This window comes from Rhinoderma darwinii, chromosome 1 (assembly GCF_050947455.1).
Source record: "Rhinoderma darwinii isolate aRhiDar2 chromosome 1, aRhiDar2.hap1, whole genome shotgun sequence".
Classification (NCBI taxonomy): domain Eukaryota; kingdom Metazoa; phylum Chordata; class Amphibia; order Anura; family Rhinodermatidae; genus Rhinoderma; species Rhinoderma darwinii.
This window is the reverse complement of record NC_134687.1, coordinates 304,005,600-304,025,004: the sequence shown is the minus strand read 5'-3', so window position 1 is coordinate 304,025,004 and position 19,405 is coordinate 304,005,600. Positions and strand designations below refer to the sequence as shown.

General features: G+C 41.3%; 1 protein-coding gene across 2 annotated transcripts in view; it reads right to left on the bottom strand.

Annotated features, from left to right (window-relative positions):
* Positions 1–4,292: 4,292 nt before the first annotated feature.
* The window catches only part of BSG (basigin (Ok blood group)), a 43,374-nt gene continuing 28,261 nt past the window's right edge, over positions 4,293–19,405 (bottom strand). For both annotated transcript variants that reach the window (XM_075825457.1, XM_075825456.1), the window contains exons 5-8: positions 12,668–12,941; positions 12,155–12,179; positions 7,479–7,540; positions 4,293–4,685 (exon numbers count right to left, since the gene is read on the bottom strand). In XM_075825457.1, the coding sequence (XP_075681572.1) occupies positions 7,486–7,540; positions 12,155–12,179; positions 12,668–12,941 (354 nt within the window). In that variant the 3' untranslated portion in view covers positions 4,293–4,685; positions 7,479–7,485. The remainder of the gene's footprint in view (positions 4,686–7,478; positions 7,541–12,154; positions 12,180–12,667; positions 12,942–19,405) is intronic.

Genomic DNA, 19,405 nt, shown 5'->3' with positions numbered 1-19,405 from the left:
CAGTTGTCACAGCTCCTGTATGTGTCGGGAGGACAGCCGAAGCGGCCGATCCTGCCGTGACAAACTATTAGGTCATGGAGCGCAAACCATGCCCTTACCATGACCTAATAGTACGTCAAGGAGTGGGAAGGGGTTAACATACAGAAAATTTAAGATCGAAACCATAAAATCCACAATTTTTTTCTATCTTCAGGTTGTCATATGGTTACACAGGCCAATGCCTATTACCATATCCCGATTCAGTCAGAATCTCAAAATGTTCTTAAGAACGGCTTTGTATTTCAACAAGCAGCTTCATTATTTTCAATTTCAAGCTCTCCCTTTCAGGCTCCGAGCAGCTCCATGAATTTTCACAAAGGTAATGGCAGAAGTTACTGGTTTTCTACATCTGTACAGTGTCCAAATAATTCCCTATTTGGACGAATTCCTTATCTCAGCCCCCTCAGCTTCCCAACTGCTTCTAGGTCTAAAACTTCTCCTTTAAACATGCTCTTCTCTAGGTGGATTAAATCACACAAAAAAAAAAAACCCAGACCTCTTCCAAACCAGCAAAAGTGTTTTCTGGGGGTCCTGCTGAACTCACAGGAAATTACATCTTACCTCCCAGAAGAGACAGATTTCCACACCATTAAAGATTTCTCTTCTGCAGACGGCAGCACCACTCCATCCACGAGATTATGACAATCTTAGGTCTCCTCGCCTCATTGATCCCCCGCAATACTCTGGGCACAAGCTCATTCAATAGCCTTACAGCAGTTTTTTCTCTGTGATTCCCTTAGCGGTAAGAATATCGCTAAACTGCTGGCGAATATCAGGTCATCTCCATAAAGGAATCCCAAGCCCCCAAGTAAAGATGTCAGCAGTCAGGGGTGGGGAGACCACTAATAATTAGGATTGCTCCTTATTAGGCCAGAAGATATTGGTTCCCTCTTCTCCTCCAGCTGGCATAGGGAATTACTGGTATCTCCTACCGTAGCTTCTATCACCAGGACAAGTTTGTTATCCGAACATCCCACACCTTCAGCTGGCGACTTGGATGTTGAATGAATAATCCTAAGAAATATGGGGTTTTCAGATGGTGCAATTCCAACTAACAAAAAAAAAGTAACTTCTAAAATATATCTAAGAGTCTGGAAGAAATTCATCTTTTTCTCAGCATACATGGGACAGTTCTTCTAAACCTAGCATTGCATTAAGCTTCAGCTTTTCGGAAAAAGGCCTAAAAACCAGCACTCTAAAAAAGTGCATATATAAACTCTGAATGCCTTTTTGGACTGTAAGTTAGCTGAGAATTCTTTCATCAAAAGGTTCTGAACATCTTCATCCAGTAGTCCATTTATAGTGTACGCACAAGTTGTTTTTTTTTTTTTTTTGGCCGCCTCTAAAACTAGGAATTAAAAGTATCACTGTCAATTGGAATATGGTGGGTACCATGTGTGTTTTTATTTTTTTTCCCCCTCTTCAAGCTACCTATGTCAAAGCTATGAAACACTGAGCACCATCAATGAATTGTGATCAAACCACAAGTCCCAGCAGGCATGTCATCCTGGTTTGCCACAACTACAGTAAGGTCAACCATTTTTTTTCTTCTCAATATTGCATATTTCTGGGAAACTTTACTACTAACATCATGTCCTCTCTCTATCTGAAACTGAATCTTTCTAAAACTGAGCTCCTTGTGTTCCCACCATCTACTAACCTCCCTAAACCTGATGTCTCCATCTCTGTGTGTGGCACTACCATAACTCCTAAGCAGCACGCCCGCTGTCTCTGGGTTATTTTTGACTCAGATCTTTCCTTTACTCCTCACATACAATCACTTTCACGCTCCTGTCATTTTCACCTCAAAAACATCTCCAGAATCCGCTCTTTTCTTACGGAGGAAACTGCCAAAACTCTCATTGTTGCTCTGATTCACTCTCGTCTTGACTACTGTAACTCCTTACTAGTCGGTCTTCCTCTCACTAAACTCTCCCCTCTCCAATCTATCCTCAATGCAGCAGCCAGGCTCATCTTTATGACCAACCGCTACACCAACGCCTCTAATCTGTGCCAGTCACTGCACTGGTTGCCCATCCCCTTCCGAATAAAATTCAAACTTATTACTCTCACCCACAAAGCTCTCCACAGTGCTGCACCTCCTTACATCTCCTCCCTCATCTCTGTCTACCACTCTACTCGGGCGCTACGTTCTGCCAACGACCTTAGATTAAAATCCTCCATAATCCAAACCTCCCACTACCGTCTCCAGGATTTCTCTCGTGCTGCACCCCGTCCTCTGGAATGTGCTACCCCAATCAGATTAATTCCCAATATCCACAGTTTTAAACGTGCCCTGAAAACACATCTATTTAGACCAGCCTATAACATTCCCTAATCTGACTCCTTTCCATGGCCCTCCATTTAGATTAGTCATCAGAATAGGATTCCCTCACACTCCTTCTCTTCATGTCCGTCATACACGGATACTGGCTGGTGACCGGCTCATGCAGCTTTATGTCACCACCGCATGTGTATAAAAATGGCCGGACCATTGTACAGAACAAACACTATTACACTTTGTGTCTCCCTTATGTCGTCATAGATTGTAAGCTCTTGCGAGCAGGGTCCTCACTCCCCAGGTTTGAATTGTAAATGAACTTTGTCACTATGTAATGTCTGATATTGTTTGTTTCATGTTCCCTCTAAATTGTAAAGTGCTGCGTAATATGTTGGCGCTATATAAATAAAGATTATTATTATTACCTTCCTTTTTTTCCCCCAACCTATCTTCTAGCAAAGAACAGGAATACCATCACTTAGCCAAGAGGACATCTATGTAGAAAGAGCTGCTGACTTCAGTAAGACAGACAATCTCCTTCCCTGTCCAATTTCATGGGGGGGGGAAATCAAAACAAAGGAATGCCGCAAGTGAATCCACTACTGACCCATGTATTAAAATGGTTATCTCCACCAGATACAAGACTGCATCGCCCCCAGTGGCATTAGAAGTATATTTTACTAGAGCTGTTTCCACATCATGAACTGAAGAGGCTTCCTCTTCTAGGGACCAGATTTGTCAGTCTGCTACCTGGGTAAACCGCTTTACTCGTTATACATTACAAATGAGTTCCTGTCTGAAAAAAAGATCTTATCTTTTGGGCAGAGTCTTCTTGGCAGTCATCCCTCCCTAAATTCAAAGTCCTCCTTTGAGTGCCATTGTGGAGGTGTCAGGAAGAGATTAAAATTGTTCTTACCAGTAATTGGTTTTTCCCTCACAGGTTTGTTTTTTTTATTTTTTTGGGGTAGTTTATACCTAAATATTGAATCATTGAATAGAGGTACTTTGTTATTACTGGATAAGGTATGGAGGAGAGCCATTTATTTCTGTGTCCATGTTGTTTCCTGTCCCCAGAGGCAGGGAATCCTCCTAGGAGTGCTGTTGTGGAGGTTTATGGAAAATCCAATTACCGGTAAGAGTAACTTTTTAGCATAAAAACAGTCAACACATCTCAGTCAGAACATAGTGATAAGCATCATAGAATAGAAAAGGGGGTAATTGTGTGGAAGGATCTTCCCTGTTGCAACACACTAATGCTACAAAGCTAGGTCAATTTTATACGAGCAAATAAGACACAGCTATATTAAATACCCATGGTTTTGGAATGACATCTTCAACAAGTAAACAGGGACATTCACATACTGTTGGCCCTGTGCAAAGAATGTCTTGTAAACCAAAGAAAAACTGCATGAGGATAGCAATTTTGTGAAAGATTAGTAACAACCACCATTAAAATGCAACAAAAGAAAAAAAAAAAAAAGTGGGAAGTTTTTATTGGTGTGGTTTTTCTTCAGACACAAATTTACAATCCAGTGTCAAACTTTCAAAAAACACAGATACATAGGGTTGTGGACAACAGGATGAGAAGTTCTGCATTAACCCTCCCCATGTAAATGGAAAATTAAAAAAGCATTAGGGCTTGTCCACACGGCACAGATCCGCTGGAGAAAATTTCCACATCAACTAGCAGGCGATCCGCACAATTTCATGTGTTTTTTTTTTCTGCAGAAACCAGTGGATTTTTGCTGTATATTCTCAAGAGTTGTGTGATGTGGGATTCTCAGATTTAATCTCCACCTCCTGTAAGAAATTCCACAGTGCATTATAAAAACGCAGGAAATCCATGCACTTTTCACAGCAATAATGCACATGCTGCAGAACTAAAATTACGCACCGCAGGTGAATTTCTGGACTGAAGCTTGTGGACAACATATGTAAAGTTACAACCACCTTGCTGCTACTGTATATTTTCAGTCTGCAATTCGACAGAAAATACGCAGTTACGTGAGGACAAGCCCTTACAGTGCTGCCTTTCAACAGGCTACAGTGAGGAAAAGAAAATGGATTTGGAGTACAGAAGAAATACAACTGGAATTTAGAAGGCCAATACTACAGAGTCTAAAATACCAAGTGCCAATAATGAATACATTTGGCAGCTGCCGCACAACTAAAACAAGCAGCCCCTGTCAGCAGAACCCGAACCACAAGCACATGGTTTATGTATCTGGGGAAAAAAATCTATGTTTTACATGAAAGAAAATAAACAAATTAGGATTTGTTGGTGCCACGTAGAATACCAGGGGACAGGGAAGTCTTGAACTGCGTGCAAACAGGAACTTGTTCAGTAAGGTCATCTTCTATTCATCTGCAAGGTACAAACACACAAGTAAAGTTAGCCACTGACGTTTATGCCGGCTACCCTTACAAACCGTGAAGTAAAAGCCAAGCGGATAGTGGCCTGCCTAGATCATGGGCCGAGTGAGGTGCAGGATACATGGATTTAGAGATTAAAGAAGCGCCCTGTGGCACGCCTCTCCCCTCACACATTGTTATGCCTAGTGCAGGCCCAAGTTTTGCACGGAGTGTATACTTAAAGTGGATTAACATTTGTAGGTTTTCACTGGTTTCAGTTTTTACTCTGCAGTGTAGCAGTATATCTCATCCTCTTACCCAGAAACAATTAACAGATTTTAGGCCTCATGCCCACATCCTTCAGTTTTCACAGCCGTTTAATACAGATCCGTGTGTCCGTTGACATCCGTGTGGTTTCCGGTCACTCCACATCCGTTCCATTTTAAAAACGGAAGTTGCTCTTGTTTGTCTGCCATTTTAAATGGTCTGTTAAAATCCAACTTGTGTGTTGAATGTAGGGCACTTTGGCACGCCCTGCTGTTGCTTGGCAACGGTTCCATAAAAGAGAGACGGCACATGGATGTCTTCCGTGTGCCGTCCGTTGTTTTGACAGACCCAAAGGCTCCAATTGGGTGAGATGGACACTGAACAGAAGCGTGCATGGCCCCATAGTAATGAATGTGTCATTGTGTGATCAGTTATTTTCTTCAGGGTGCTATCTGGGTTTTTAACAGAAGTGGGGGAGAGGCCTAACTCTCACCAAAGCATTTAGTGTAAACAGGGGGGGGGGGGGTATATAATAAGACTGGCTTTTCAAACGCATTCACATTTGCAGAAAAAAGTGCCAGATAGATTTGGAAATTGCCTGAACACAGAGTTAATAATAATAAAAAAAATCCTATTAAAAAAAAAAAACAACCTGTTTTTTCCGAAACAGCTATTCGTTCAGCTGAACTGATGGAATTGGCTGAGAGAATGATCGAAGCTATTTTGTAAAACATTAAAAAAAAAATATATATATATATATATATATATATATATATATATATATATATATATAAGTCCATTTGAAAATTGGTTAAAGACACATTGGAAGGAAATATTTTTTGTTGTTACATATTTGGTGCAGGATATAGCCAGACTGACATACAGCAGGCCAGCCGTATAGAATAGTGTTTAGAAAAAACAATATGCGTAAATGCACTGGAAATACTACACATTCAATTCCAAACCAAAATATATCCAGTTTGTGTTAATCCTTTACAGAAAGTAAAGAAAAAGGAATATTCAGCTGTTTAAAAAAACAAAATTGTCACCACTAAATTTATAATTTTTTTGAAGAAAATTGCTATGTACAAACTGAAAGAATGTTTCAGATTTCACTTTACTGAACTAATATTTAGTGGCATAACCATGGTTTCTGAGAACTGCTTGACATCTATGTTGCATGGAATTGACCAACTTCTGGCACCTCTGAACAGGTATTCCAGTCCAGGAAGATTGGACGACCTTGCACAGTTCTCTATGGGACTGAGGTCAGGGGATTGGACAGGCCACTCTATTACCTCAATCCTGTATGTCTGTAACAAAGATGTTCGCTTACTGGTTTGTTTTGGGTCATTGTCATGTTGAAACACCCATTTCAAGGGAATTTCTTCTTCGGCACAGGGCAACATGATCCCCTCATGTATTTTGATATGTTCAAACTGATCCATGATCCCTTGTATGCGATAAATAGGCCCAACACCATAGTATGAGAAACATCCCCATATCATGATTTTGCAGCACCACGCTTTACGGTCTTCACAGTGTAGTGTGGCTTGAATTCAGTGCTCGGGGGTTGTCTGACATACTGTCTGCGGTCACTAGACCCAAAAAGAACAATTGTGCTATCATCAGTTCACAAAATGTTGTGCCATTTCTCTTTGGGCTAGTCAATGTGTTCCTTGGCAATCTTTAACCTATTCAGGACATGTTTTGGTTTTTTTCAACAACGGGACGTTGTGGGGAGTTCTTGCTGGTAACTTGGCTTCTCGTCTTCTGATTGTAGCAATACTCACTGGTAACTTCAGATCTTCTGTGATCTATCTGGTGGCGATCACTAGCTGAGCCTTTGCCATTTTAGCTATTCTTCGATTACATTCGAACAGTAGTTTCCGCTTCCTTCCACGTCTTGGTTGCCACTTCAAGGCATTGGAGATAATTAGAGCTGAGCAGCCTATAATTTGCTGCTCTTCTCTATGTTTTTCCCTCTCCAATCAAAGTACGTTTTTCATCGGAACAACCCATTTTCCCCAGTATTTCAGAAGGAAATGCACTATAACCAATATGTGCCGCCCTACTACCTTAAATAAGGGCCAAAATTGCTACCGGTTATTCTACAGAATGAACGACTTCAGCAATTTAACTCCTTGCTGCTATTATTTTGCACAAGCCCCTTTCAATTACTCAGAATAAGCGGCATGCAGGTCCTAATTGTTGGCTCTTTTTTTTTTTACTACACCCACAAGTAAATTTGCTATGTAGAAACGTCACTTCTACCAAAAACATTTGGTTATCAGGTTAACGATGTTGGACTGATATTTAACACACACGTGTTGAGAATTTCATACTGACCGCAAAGGCCTTCCTGCAGCATTTTTACTGGGGATATATTCCCTTCAAGTCCAGATGTGCATGTTCTCCTCTTCCTTAGAATATGTGGAGTAATACATGCACCTAAGTGGACTAAGCCAAATGCTAGCGGAAGTTTTCCTCTACAGCTCTCTAATTCCTTCCCCTCTAGTTAATAGCACATAGATCTTACCTATGGCTCAGCTTGAATTTCTCTGCCGCACAGTCTCATGGTTTGCTCCAGCATTGCTTTTCCTAGGGAGTAATAGAGAAACTATGAACTTTCTTCTGACAGAATCATCCACTCTAGAAGGCATTCATAATAGAGATTATGGCTACCTAAATTGCAGCCTTCACCAATCTTTATATGAAAGTCTATCTACATTATCAGCCATTTATTTTTTTATATACCAACTCCGACAGAAATAAAAACCACATTAGTCTATACATAGAGACACACAGATTAGACAACAACCTGAAATAATACTCTTTACAATGCAAGTCAGAACCACCTACTGCATAAAAGTGGAATGATAATTTGCCTTAATGAAATTAGGAATATTACAATTTCTATTTTTGTAGTTTGCCACAGCTTTTCTTTGTAATGTGTGCCTAAATTGACAGGTCAGGACCCTGCAGCTCCAGTTCACTGGTGCCTCCATGACCACACTTCCTGTTCTGCTGTTTCAGCCTAGTTATCAGTACACTATGGACAGCAGCAGAACCTCTATAAAAGTGCCTCTATAGTGCGGTTATCTACCTGTGCCATCAGATCACAAGCTACTCCTTTAGGCACCAGGTGAGGGTCGCGCTATTTTGTTTTTGCTCTACAGGATCCTGAAGACTCTTGTGCAGTACATAGAACGTGACCTAAACAACTTCTAAAATGTTCTGTTTAACCCCTTAATGACCGGGCATGTTTGTACCTTAATGACCAAGCCAGATTTGTCAAATCTGGTATGTCTGACTTTATCAGAGAATAACTCTGTGAAAGTTTTGAATATCCAAGTAATTCTGACAATGTTTTTTCGTCACATGTTGTACTTTATTTTAGTGGTAAAAGTAGACTGATACGATTTGCGGAAATTAATTAAAAAATAGAAAAATTGAAGAAATTTTGTAAAAATTACCATTTTCCCCTATTTTTAACTGCAATATGTCACATATGTATACACATACTGTACAATTTTTTTAATAAAATATATATTTCTATCTCTTTACTCCATTTTGGCAGCACTTTTGAAAAAATAAAATAAATTTTCAGCAATTTAGAGGACTTACAAATTGAATAATAATTTTATAAATTTTGAAGTACATTTTGTTTTCCGGCACCAAGCCAGGTTTTCAGAGGCTCATAGGTCTCGGAGTGATGGAAACCCCCACAAATGACCCCATTTAGAAAACTAGACCCCTTAAGGTATTTACCTAAGGGTATAGTAAGTATTTTGACCCCACAGTTTTTTGCTAAATGTAATACATAGCAGGTGAAAAAAAAAAATAATTCACTTTTTTCATAAAAGTATCAGTTTGAAGACCAATTTCTTTGTAAAGCGACCATGAGAATGAAGAAACACACCACAAAATCTATCACCCTGTTTCTCCTGTTTTCAAAAATACCAACATTGTGGCCCTAATGCGCTGCCTGGACACACGGCAGGACCCAAAATGAAGGGAGCACCCAGAGGCTTTCAGGACTCATATTTTGCTTGAAAATGTTTTAGGCCCCACTGTATATTTGGAGAGGCTTTGAGCTGCCAAAACGATAGAAACTCCCCATAAACGACCCCATTTAGAAAACTAGACCCCATAAGGTATTTCTTTAAGGGTATAGTAATTATTTTGACCCCACAGTTCTTTGCTAAATGTAATGCATAGCAGGTGAAAAAAAAAATAATTTCACTTTTTTCATAAAAGTATTTGTTTGAAGACCGATTTCTTTGTAAAGCGACCATGAAAATGAAGAAACACACCCCAAAATCTATCACCCTCTTTCTCCTGTTTTCAAAAATACCCACATTGTGGCCCTAATGCGTAGTTTGGACACACGGCAGGGCCCCAAAGGAAGGGAACACCCGGAGGCTTTCAGGACTCATATTTTGCTTGAAAATGTTTTAGGCCCCAATGTACATTTGGAGAAGCTTTGAGCTGCCAGAATGATAGAAACTCCCCATAAACGACCCCATTTCGAAAACTAGACCCCTTAAGGTATTTATCTAGGGGTATAGTTAGCATTTTGACCACACAGGTTTTTCGCTAAATATATTGAAATTAGTCTGTAAGAATTAAAATGTACTTTTTTTCTGAAACATAGAAATTTTTATTATTTACAAGGAATAACGAAGAAAATGCACCCCAACATTTGTAAAGCAATGTCTCCCGATTACGACAATACCCCATATGTGGTAATAAACTGCTGTTTGGACCCACAGCAGGGCTCAGAAGGGAAGGAGCACCATTTGGATTTATGATTTTGCTGGAATGGTTTTCGGTGCCATGTCGCATTTGCAATGCACTGGAGGGACCAAAACAGTGGAAACCCACCAAAAGTGACCCCATTTTGGAAAAACCTTCAAGGAATTTTTCTAGGGGTATAGTGAGCATTTAGACCCCACGGGTCTTTTGCAGAGTTTATTGGAATTAGGGCGCGAAAATTAATATCAACATTTTTTCCACTAAAATGTTGCATTTTCTCATTTTCACAAGGGATAAAGGAGGAAAAAAACAACCATTTTTTTATAAAGCAATTTCTCCCGAGTACGGAAATACCGCACATGTTGTCATACGTTTTTTCATTAGAAATGAATTAACCCTTTCAGGACTGATCCATTTTTTGCTTTCATATTTTAGATTTTCACTCCCCGCTTTCCAAGAGCCATAACTTTTTTATTTTTCCATCAATAGAGTGGTGTGAGGGCTTATTTGTTGCGGGACAATCTGTAGTTTTCATTGGTACCATTTTGGGGTACATGCGATTTTTTTTGATCACTTTTTATTCAATTTTTTTGCAATCCTGAGCAAAAAACAGGAATTCTGACACCGTTTTTTTAGGGTTTTTTTTTGCGGCGCTCACCGTACGCTATAAATGACATTTTTAATTTATTCTGCGGGTTGGTACGATTACGGCGATACCATATGTATATAGGTTTGGTCCTTTTTTTTAGCGTTTGCGCAAAAAAATGACTTATTTATAAAAAAAAAAAATTTCTGTGTCACCATATTCTGAGAGCCATAATTTTTTAATTTTTTAGTCAAAAAAGCTGTGTAAGGGCTTGTTTTTTGCGGGACGGATAGAAGTTTTTATTGGTACTATTTTCGGGTACGTGCGACTTTTTGATCACTTTTTATTCTTTATTTAGGGAGCGGTGGTGACCCAAAAAATTGCGATTCTGTCGTAGTTTTTTATTGATTTTTTTTGGGGTGTTCATCGTGCAGGAAAAATAACATTATAGTTTTATAGTTGGGTTCGTTACGAACGCGGTGATACCAGATATGTGTACTTTTTTAACGTGTTCATTTTTTTTCTATAATAAAAGTCTTATTATAGGGAAAAAAGCATTTAGTGTTTATATCACTTATAACTTTTATTTTTACACTTTTTTTAAAACATTTTTATTACTTTTTTTTTACTTTTTTAACTTGTCCCACTAGGGGACACTTAGTCTTGCAGCTTTGATCGCTGCTAGAGTACATTACACTACACACGTAGTGTAATGTACTCTGTCATTGTGACGTGACTGTCACACTGACAGGAAGCAGAGGAGGAACGGCCGGAGGCTGTTCCTCCGAGGCTTCCGTGCATGGCAACCCGGAGGTCATTATCTGACCTCCGATTGCCGTGACAAGCATCGGTAGCCCCCACGATCACTTCGTGGGGGCTGCTGATGTGTTTCAAACCACTTAAATGCGGCGACGGCAATCCGTCGCCGCACTTAAGGGGTTAACTGCCGAAATCAGCGGCGATGGTCCGCTGTCCGGCAAGACTGATGTCTCAGCTGTCTAGGACAGCTGTCAGCGCGGGTCTGTCACTCTGTGTTTACACAGTGACAGTTTGAAATGCGGACGAAAATGTACGTCATGGTGCGGGAACTAGCAGCCGACCATGACGTACATTTTCGTCCTTGGTCGTTAAGGGGTTAAGGCTTTGTTCACATCCGCATTGAAGGGTCTGTTAGGGACCTCAGTCACTGATCTAAACCAAATGAACACCGTTAAAAACAATGGGATCCGTCAGGCGCCAAAAGTATCCATCATGCAATGGATCTCGTGTTTGATATTTTTGTTTTGCTCCTTTGACGAAGCAGAACAACAAAGACACCAAAGCTAGATGTGAACAAAGCCTTAGTTTTGTACTTTGTGTTCCAATCAACTATGGGACTGATTGGGACTGGCAGTGCTTGGCTTTCTCAGAGTTAAATGGAGAGTCAGCGTGCGTGCCGACCGATGCTCCATTCAAACAGTGGATACAAAGCCCTGTACTAGAGTTCGGTGGGGCCCCCAATGCTTAGACAATTGTCACCTACCCTGTAGAAAGGGAATAGGTCTGGTTTGTGGGAAAACACCTTACTTTTTTTTTTTTTTTGGGTTGACCATTTGCGGGCAGGGTATGTTGGTCAAGTTACAGGTTTAGGCTCTGTTCACAAGGCATGCCTTGCCATTTTTCATGTCAAATGATTGACACTGGAACCTGACACACCCCATTGTAAATCATCAATGGGTCAGTCAGGTGGCATCCATTGTATGATAGATCCAGCAGATTGTTGAACGCAAGTGTGAACATAGCCTAATTTGCACATGAAAGGGCTTTTTAGAAACCACATATCTAAATAAGGCACGTTTGTAAAGGAAAGGTGAATTAGAGAGAGAACTTACAGAGGTGCAGATCCACCATCTTCATCTATGGGAAGACAAAAACAAACATGTTATTGTTAATCTTTGCTAGCGTGGAGAGAACTGCTACAATCAATGTTCAGTAGTTCTGGGCAGAATCTAACCAAGTATTACATGACCTGTTTTCTGTATTGTTCTACATGCAAAAAAACAAAAATCTTATAAGCAGTCTTAACAAATTCCCCCCTTCCTGTTCAGAAATAGATCAAAAATATATACTATAATGAATGCACGCAACATCTGAACCTTCCAGTCTAGACTGTTCTTTGAAAACAGATTGAATTATTGTGTTCTGTATCTTCACATGTAATCATTTATCTACCGCTGAACCATAGACAGCCTGGGTTCCAGTTTAGGGCGTTCTATGTTGTAAGTTCCTAAATATATTGGAAAATACATTTCTATTTTGCACAGCAGAAGTATTTCTACTGCATTACAGGTCCATTTTTTACCCCCCTCAAAATATGTGTGTTGCTAGTTGAAGGACCGTCTTACCTTCAGGTACCTCATCAGGCTTTCTCCTCTTCTCATAGATAAAGATAATGGTGACTAGAATCAGAACCTCTGCGACAATTCCAAGAAAAGGCCAGAGTGCAGCAAGACGGCTACGTACACGAAGGCTAACTGTGGCGCCTTGGCTGCCCAGCACATTGGATCCATTGCAGATATAGTCACCCTGATCTTTCTCAATGTCCAGTTGGTGAATCCGCAGCTCGGTCTTATTTCCAGTGGACTTTATGAAATAGCGTTCTGTCCCATTCACTATAGGCTAGAGAGAAAAGTATTTGCACAATATAAATCTAAATAGAAAATCACATTTTACATATTGCAGGAACATTTAGTCCATAAAACTCAAGTTTGGTCTGCCTGACCACTCTACATACACAATATCACTAGGCGCTCGGCCCAAGACAAGACTCAAAGTTCAAGCACACCAAATATTGTTGCATTCCTGTTACCCCCACCCTAATTATTTTGCTGCCGGAGGCTTCGCTTTATACTGGCAATAATATAAGCGTGCTTTTGTTCTCTACTTGCAGGAAAAAAAACAAAAAACTGTTTGATCCCTTTCCTCAGCTCCATCTTGTCCATGGGGTTTCTAGGTGGGGAAACATGCTCAAAGAACAGGAAAAGTAACTGGGCTAGGATCCACATTATATGTATCTAAAAAAAACCAAAAAAAATCTATATTTTAAGGGGCCACCAACTGAGTAATGTGAAAACAGAAAGGCACATGTACTGTACTTTTCAGACTAAAAAACAAAGACAAGACTATATTTAAGCAAGAAGACACTTGCAAAAAAAAAAAAAAAAAGAAGGAAGAAGTTTGCACAACTTAAAGAGACTAACCACATTATAAGTGCCGTATCTTTTACATAAGATCGGCACAATAATGTAGGTGACAGCAGTGCTTAATTTAAAAAAAAACAAAACGATTTACCACTTTATTAGCGATTTTAGGTTTATGCTAATGAGTTGCTTAACCCCTTAAGGACGCAGCCTAGTTTTGGCCTTAAGGCTCAGAGCCCATTTTTCAAATCTGACATATTTCACTTTATGTGGTAATAACGTCGGAATGCTTAAACCTACCCAAGCGATTCTGAGATTGTTTTCTCGTGACACTTTGGGCTTCATGTTCGTGGTAAAATTTGGTCGATATATTCAGTGTTTATTGGTGAAAAATTGCAAAATTTAGAGAAAATTTAGAAAAAATTGCATTTTTCAGAATTTAAATGCATCTGCTTGTAAAACAGACGGTTATACCACCCAAAATAGTTACTAGTTCACATTTCCCATATGTCTACTTTAGATTGGCATCGTTTTTTGAACATTATTTTATTTTTCTTGGACGTTGCAAGGCTTAGAACATAAACAGCAATTTCTCATATTTTTAAGAAAATTTCAAAAGCCTTTTTTTTAAGGTACCTCTTGAGTTCTGAAGTGGCTTTGAGGGGCCTATGTATTAGAAACCCCCATAAAACACCCCATTTTAAAAACTAGACCCCTCAAAGTATTCAAAACAGCATTTAGAAAGTTTTTTAACCCTTCAGGCATTTCACAGGAATTAAAGCAAAGTGGAGGTGAAATTTGAAAATTTCATTTTTCTTGCTGAATTTCAATATTATTCCATTTTTTTCTGTAACACAGAAGGTTTTACCAGAGAAACACTACTAAATATGTATTGTCCAGATTCTGCAGTTTTTAGAAATGTCCCACATGTGGCTCTAGTGCGCTCGTGGAATAAAACACAAGCCCCAGAAGCAAAGAAGCACCTAGTGCATTTTGAGGCCTCTTTTTTATTAGAATATATTTTAGGCAGCATGCCAGGTTTGAAGAGGTGTTGAGGTATGAAAGCAATGGAAACCCACCAGAAGTGACCCCATTTTGGAAACTAGACCCCTCAAGGAATTCATTTATGGTTGTTGTTATCATTTTGACCACACCGTTTTTTCACCGCACCTATTTGAATTGGGCTGTGAAATTAAAAAAAATGATATTTTTTCCATTAAGATGTAATTTTTGTTCAAAATTTCTTATTTTCACAAGGAATAAAACACCCCATTTTGTTGCCCAATTTGTCCTTAGTGCGGCAATACCCCATTTGTGGTGATAAACTGCCGTTTGGGCCCATGGGAGGACTCAGAAGGAAAGGAGCGCTATGTGTTTGTTGGAGTCCAGATTTTGCTGGATTGGTTTTCGGGTTCCATGTCGCATTTGCAGAGCCCCAGAGGTATGAAAGCAATGGAAACCCACCAAAAGTGACCCCATTTTGGAAACTAGACCCCTCAAGGAATTCATTTATGGTTGTTGTTATCATTTTGACCACACCGTTTTTTCACAGCACCTATTTGAATTGGGCTGTGAAATTAAAAAAATGATATTTTTTCCATTAAGATGTAATTTTTGTTCAAAATTTCTTATTTTCACAAGGAATAAAACACCCCATTTTGTTGCCCAATTTGTCCTTAGTGCGGCAATACCCCATTTGTGGTGATAAACTGCCGTTTGGGCCCATGGCAGGACTCAGAAGGAAAGGACCACCATTTGGCCTACTGGAGCTTTTCTTGTGCTAAGTCATGTATGCAGAAGCCCCTGAGGTACCAGTACAGTTGAAACCCCCGAGAAGTGACCCCATTTTAAAAACTACACCCCTTAAGACATTCATCTAGTGGTGTAGTGAGCATTTTGACCCCACAGTTATTGTGTAAAAGGTAATGCGCAGCAGATGGTGCAAAGTGAGATTTGCAATTTCCTATACATATATGCCATTTCAGTGTCTGATATATTGTGCCCAGCATGTGCCACTGGAGACATACACCCCATAAATTGTAATGTGGGTTCTCCCGGGTACGGCAATACCCTACATGTGGCTGTTATTAGCTGCCTGGGCACACGACAGGGCTCAGAAGGGAAGGACCACCATTTAGCCTACTGGAGCTTTTCTGGTGCTAAGTCATGTAGGCAGAACCCCTGAGGTACCAGTACAGTTGAAACCCCCGAGAAGTGACCCCATTTTAAAAACTACACCCCTTAAGACATTCATCTAGTGGTGTAGTGAGCATTTTGACCCCACAGTTATTGTGTAAAAGGTAATGCGCAGCAGATGGTGCAAAGTGAGATTTGCAATTTCCTATGCATATATGCCATTTCAGTGTCTGATATATTGTGCCCAGCATGTGCCACTGGAGACATACACCCCATAAATTGTAATGTGGGTTCTCCCGGGTACGGCAATACCCTACATGTGGCTGTTATTTGCTGCTTGGGCACATGGCAGGGCTCAAAAGGGAAAGATGAGGGGGATAAGCTGTGCGGAGTGCATCAGGGTAAATTAAAAATCAAGGGATGTATGGTAAATTTTAAAACAATCTTTCATACAGAGCCCTGGTTTTTCGGGACACGTGTCGCATTGGTATGTTGTGTCCTTCCTTATCCCCCTCTTATAGCACACTTTGCACCTCTTGACTTTTTCCCTTCTTGCCAGTTTGGGGAACTTCTCCTGGAAAGTGTTGCCCTGGTACGATGCGTGTGGCCCCGCTTCCAGAAGTACTGGGTGCCCCTCCTTCCTGGTCGCCAAAAATTAGGTTCTTTATAACCACCTCTTGAAATTCCAGGAAAGTTCCCCTCTGGCCTGCACATCGACGTAGCACGTACGCATTGTACAATGCCATCTGTATGATGTGCACGGCCAGCTTCTTATACCACACCCTCGATTTCCGCGTAGCGCTGTAGGGCTTCAGGACTTGATCTGACAAGTCCACCCCTCCCATGTACCTATTGTAGTCCAGGATGCAATCTGGTTTGGGGGTCTCTGTACTGGTACCTCGTACAGGTACATGGGTACTGGTGTGGCCGTGTATTGTTGTCAATACAAGGACATCTCTCTTGTCCTTGTACTTGACACACAATATGTTGCTACTAGAATGTGCCCTGCTCTCACCCCTTCTGAGTGTTTGCCCAAGCAGTGTTTTAGGGAGGCCTCTAAGATTTTTTCTAGCAGTGCCGCATGCCGCAGTCCTTCTGGAAGCGAGGCACTTGAAGAGCGGGACGCTGGTATAAAAATTATCCAGGTAGAGGTGGTAACCCTGGTCCAGCAGTGGGTGCACCAAATCCCACACAATTTTTGCGTTAATTCCCAGTAAGGGGGGGCATTCTGGGGGCTGAATACTGCTGTCCTTCCCTTCATATATCCTGAATTTATATGTATACCCTGATGCACTCTCGCACAGCTTATACAACTTCACGCCATACCTTGCCCTCTTACTTGGCAGGTACTGGCGGAATTGAAGCCTCCCTTTAAAATGTACCAGGGACTCATCAATGGAAATACACTTCTCGGGGGTGTATGCTTGGGCAAACCGGGCACTGATATGGTCTAATAAGGGTCTCAGTTTATATAAACGGTCAAAACTGGGGTCATCTCGGGGTGGGCACTGCTCATTATCGGCATAATGTAGGAAGCGAAGTATTGCCTCATAACGCATCCTGGACATGGCCATACGGTACATCGGGGTGTGGTATAGGATGTCCGTGCTCCAGTAGGTCCTAATGGATGGCTTTTTTAGAAGCCCCATGTTCAAGAGCAGTCCCCAGAACTTGCCCAACTCTGCTGCGTCTACAGGAGTCCACCTCTGGGATTGGGCATAAAATGAGTTGGGGTTCTTGGTGATATACTGTTGGGCATATAAATTAGTCTGGGTGACCATTAGCTCTATAAAGTTATCAGTGAAGAAGAACTTGAAAAAGTCCATCTCACTGAACCCTGCCGTGTTAAATTTGATCCCTGGGCTGCCCGTGTACTCAGGGATTTGGGGTTCATAATGGTCTGGTGTGGGCGTCCAAATGGGGTCACTTCGCTCAGGGGTATCACTTGTTGTGGGGTCACTTCTCTCAGGGATTTCTACTATGGTGGTGGTCCTGGGGCGTCTCCTAGGGGGTCCCTCCTCTTCATCGCTGGATGAGGAGGTAGACAAATAAAATAGTGTATCGCCATCCGACGAGTCTGTGTCGGAGGCCAGAAATGCATACGCCTCTTCAGCAGTAAATGTCCGTTGGGACATGCTTGTTGTGCTAAGACAAAATTTATATACAGCAAAAAAATAAATCACTAACTGGGAGCAATAGGATAGCACAAATGTGTGTTTTGTTTTTAGAGAGCAAGTGGACTTCCCTGACACTAAAGCTAACTAGGGCGAGGGTTCCTAACACTAAACCTAACTAAATTTTATGTGGACTTCCCTAACGCTAAACCTAACTACGGCGACGATTCCCTGACACTAAACCTATCTAGATTATTTCAAGCTTCCCTGACACTAAACCTAACTACGGTGACGGGTGCCTGACACTAAACCTATCTAATTATTCCGAGCTTCCCTGACGCTAAACCTAACTACGGTGATGGATCCCTAACGCTAAGCCTATCTACGGTGACCGATTCCTGACGCTAAATTCCCTGACACTATACCTAACTACGCTTTTTGACGGTTCCCTGACACTAACTAACCCTAATACTAAACTAACCAGTTAAATTTTCAAAATTGGCTAAACTAACTATTTTTTTTTGTTTCTTTTTTTTCTTTTTATATTTTTTTTTTTGTTTTATGTTTTATATAGAAAAAAATGAAAAAAAAATCCCCAGGGACCAAGAAATGTGGTCCTGAAGACTGAAAAGTGGTCAGTGATAGGAGATCACTGACCAAAAAACGTGGGTAGAACTCAAAGAGGAAGGGAACAGGAGTGGGTAGTGGATGGGGTGGTGGGAAGCAAAAAAAACGTTGTTTTAGAAACTTTTTTTCACTTTTTTTCACTTCTTTTCTCTCTGACTCTCTGCTCACAACCGATCTCAACGCCTCGCTAACTCCAACAGGGCGTTCAGGGCGGTTGCAGCAGGATGTGAGGTCAGAGAGAGGAAGTGACGAGAATGATCGCTGCTATTGGCTAGTTACTCACTGACTAGCCAATAGCGGCGATCGGCGAGGCGGGACCATAGTAAATGGTCCCGGCCCATTATGCTGTGATAGCCTGCTGTCAGAAACAGCAGCTATCACAGCTCATGAACGCGCCGAGCGCGCGCACCGCTGTGCTCAATGAGACCGATCGCTGATATTGGCTAGTTACTCACTGACTAGCCAATAGCGGCGATCGGCGAGGCGGGACCATAGTAAATGGTCCCGGCACATTATGCTGTGATAGCGTGCTGTCAGAAACAGCAGCTATCACAGCTCAGGAACGCCGGGCTCGAGCACTGCTGTGCTGAATGAGACCGATCGCTGCTATTGGCTAGTTACTCACTGACTAGCCAATAGCGGCGATCGGCGAGGCGGGACCATAGTAAATGGTCCCGTCCCATTATGCCGTGATAGCCTGCTGTCAGAAACAGCAGCTATCACAGCGCATGAACGCGCCGGGCGCGCGCACCGCTGTTCTAACTGCAAGACGTACTATTACGGCATGGAGCGCGAACGATAGAGCTGCCATGACGTAATAGTACGTCAAGGAGCGGGAAGGGGTTAAAGCCCAAGTGGACGTGTTTTTACTTTAGACCAAGTGGGCGTTGTACAGGGGAGTGTATGGCGCTGACCAATCAGCATCATGCACTCCTCTCCATTCATTTACACAGCGCATAGGGATCCTTTTAGATCAGTATCGATAATGTGTTAGTATAAGACAGCACATACTGAAGTGTTTAGACAGTGAATAGACATTCCCCAGGATGTCGATTCACAATCCCTG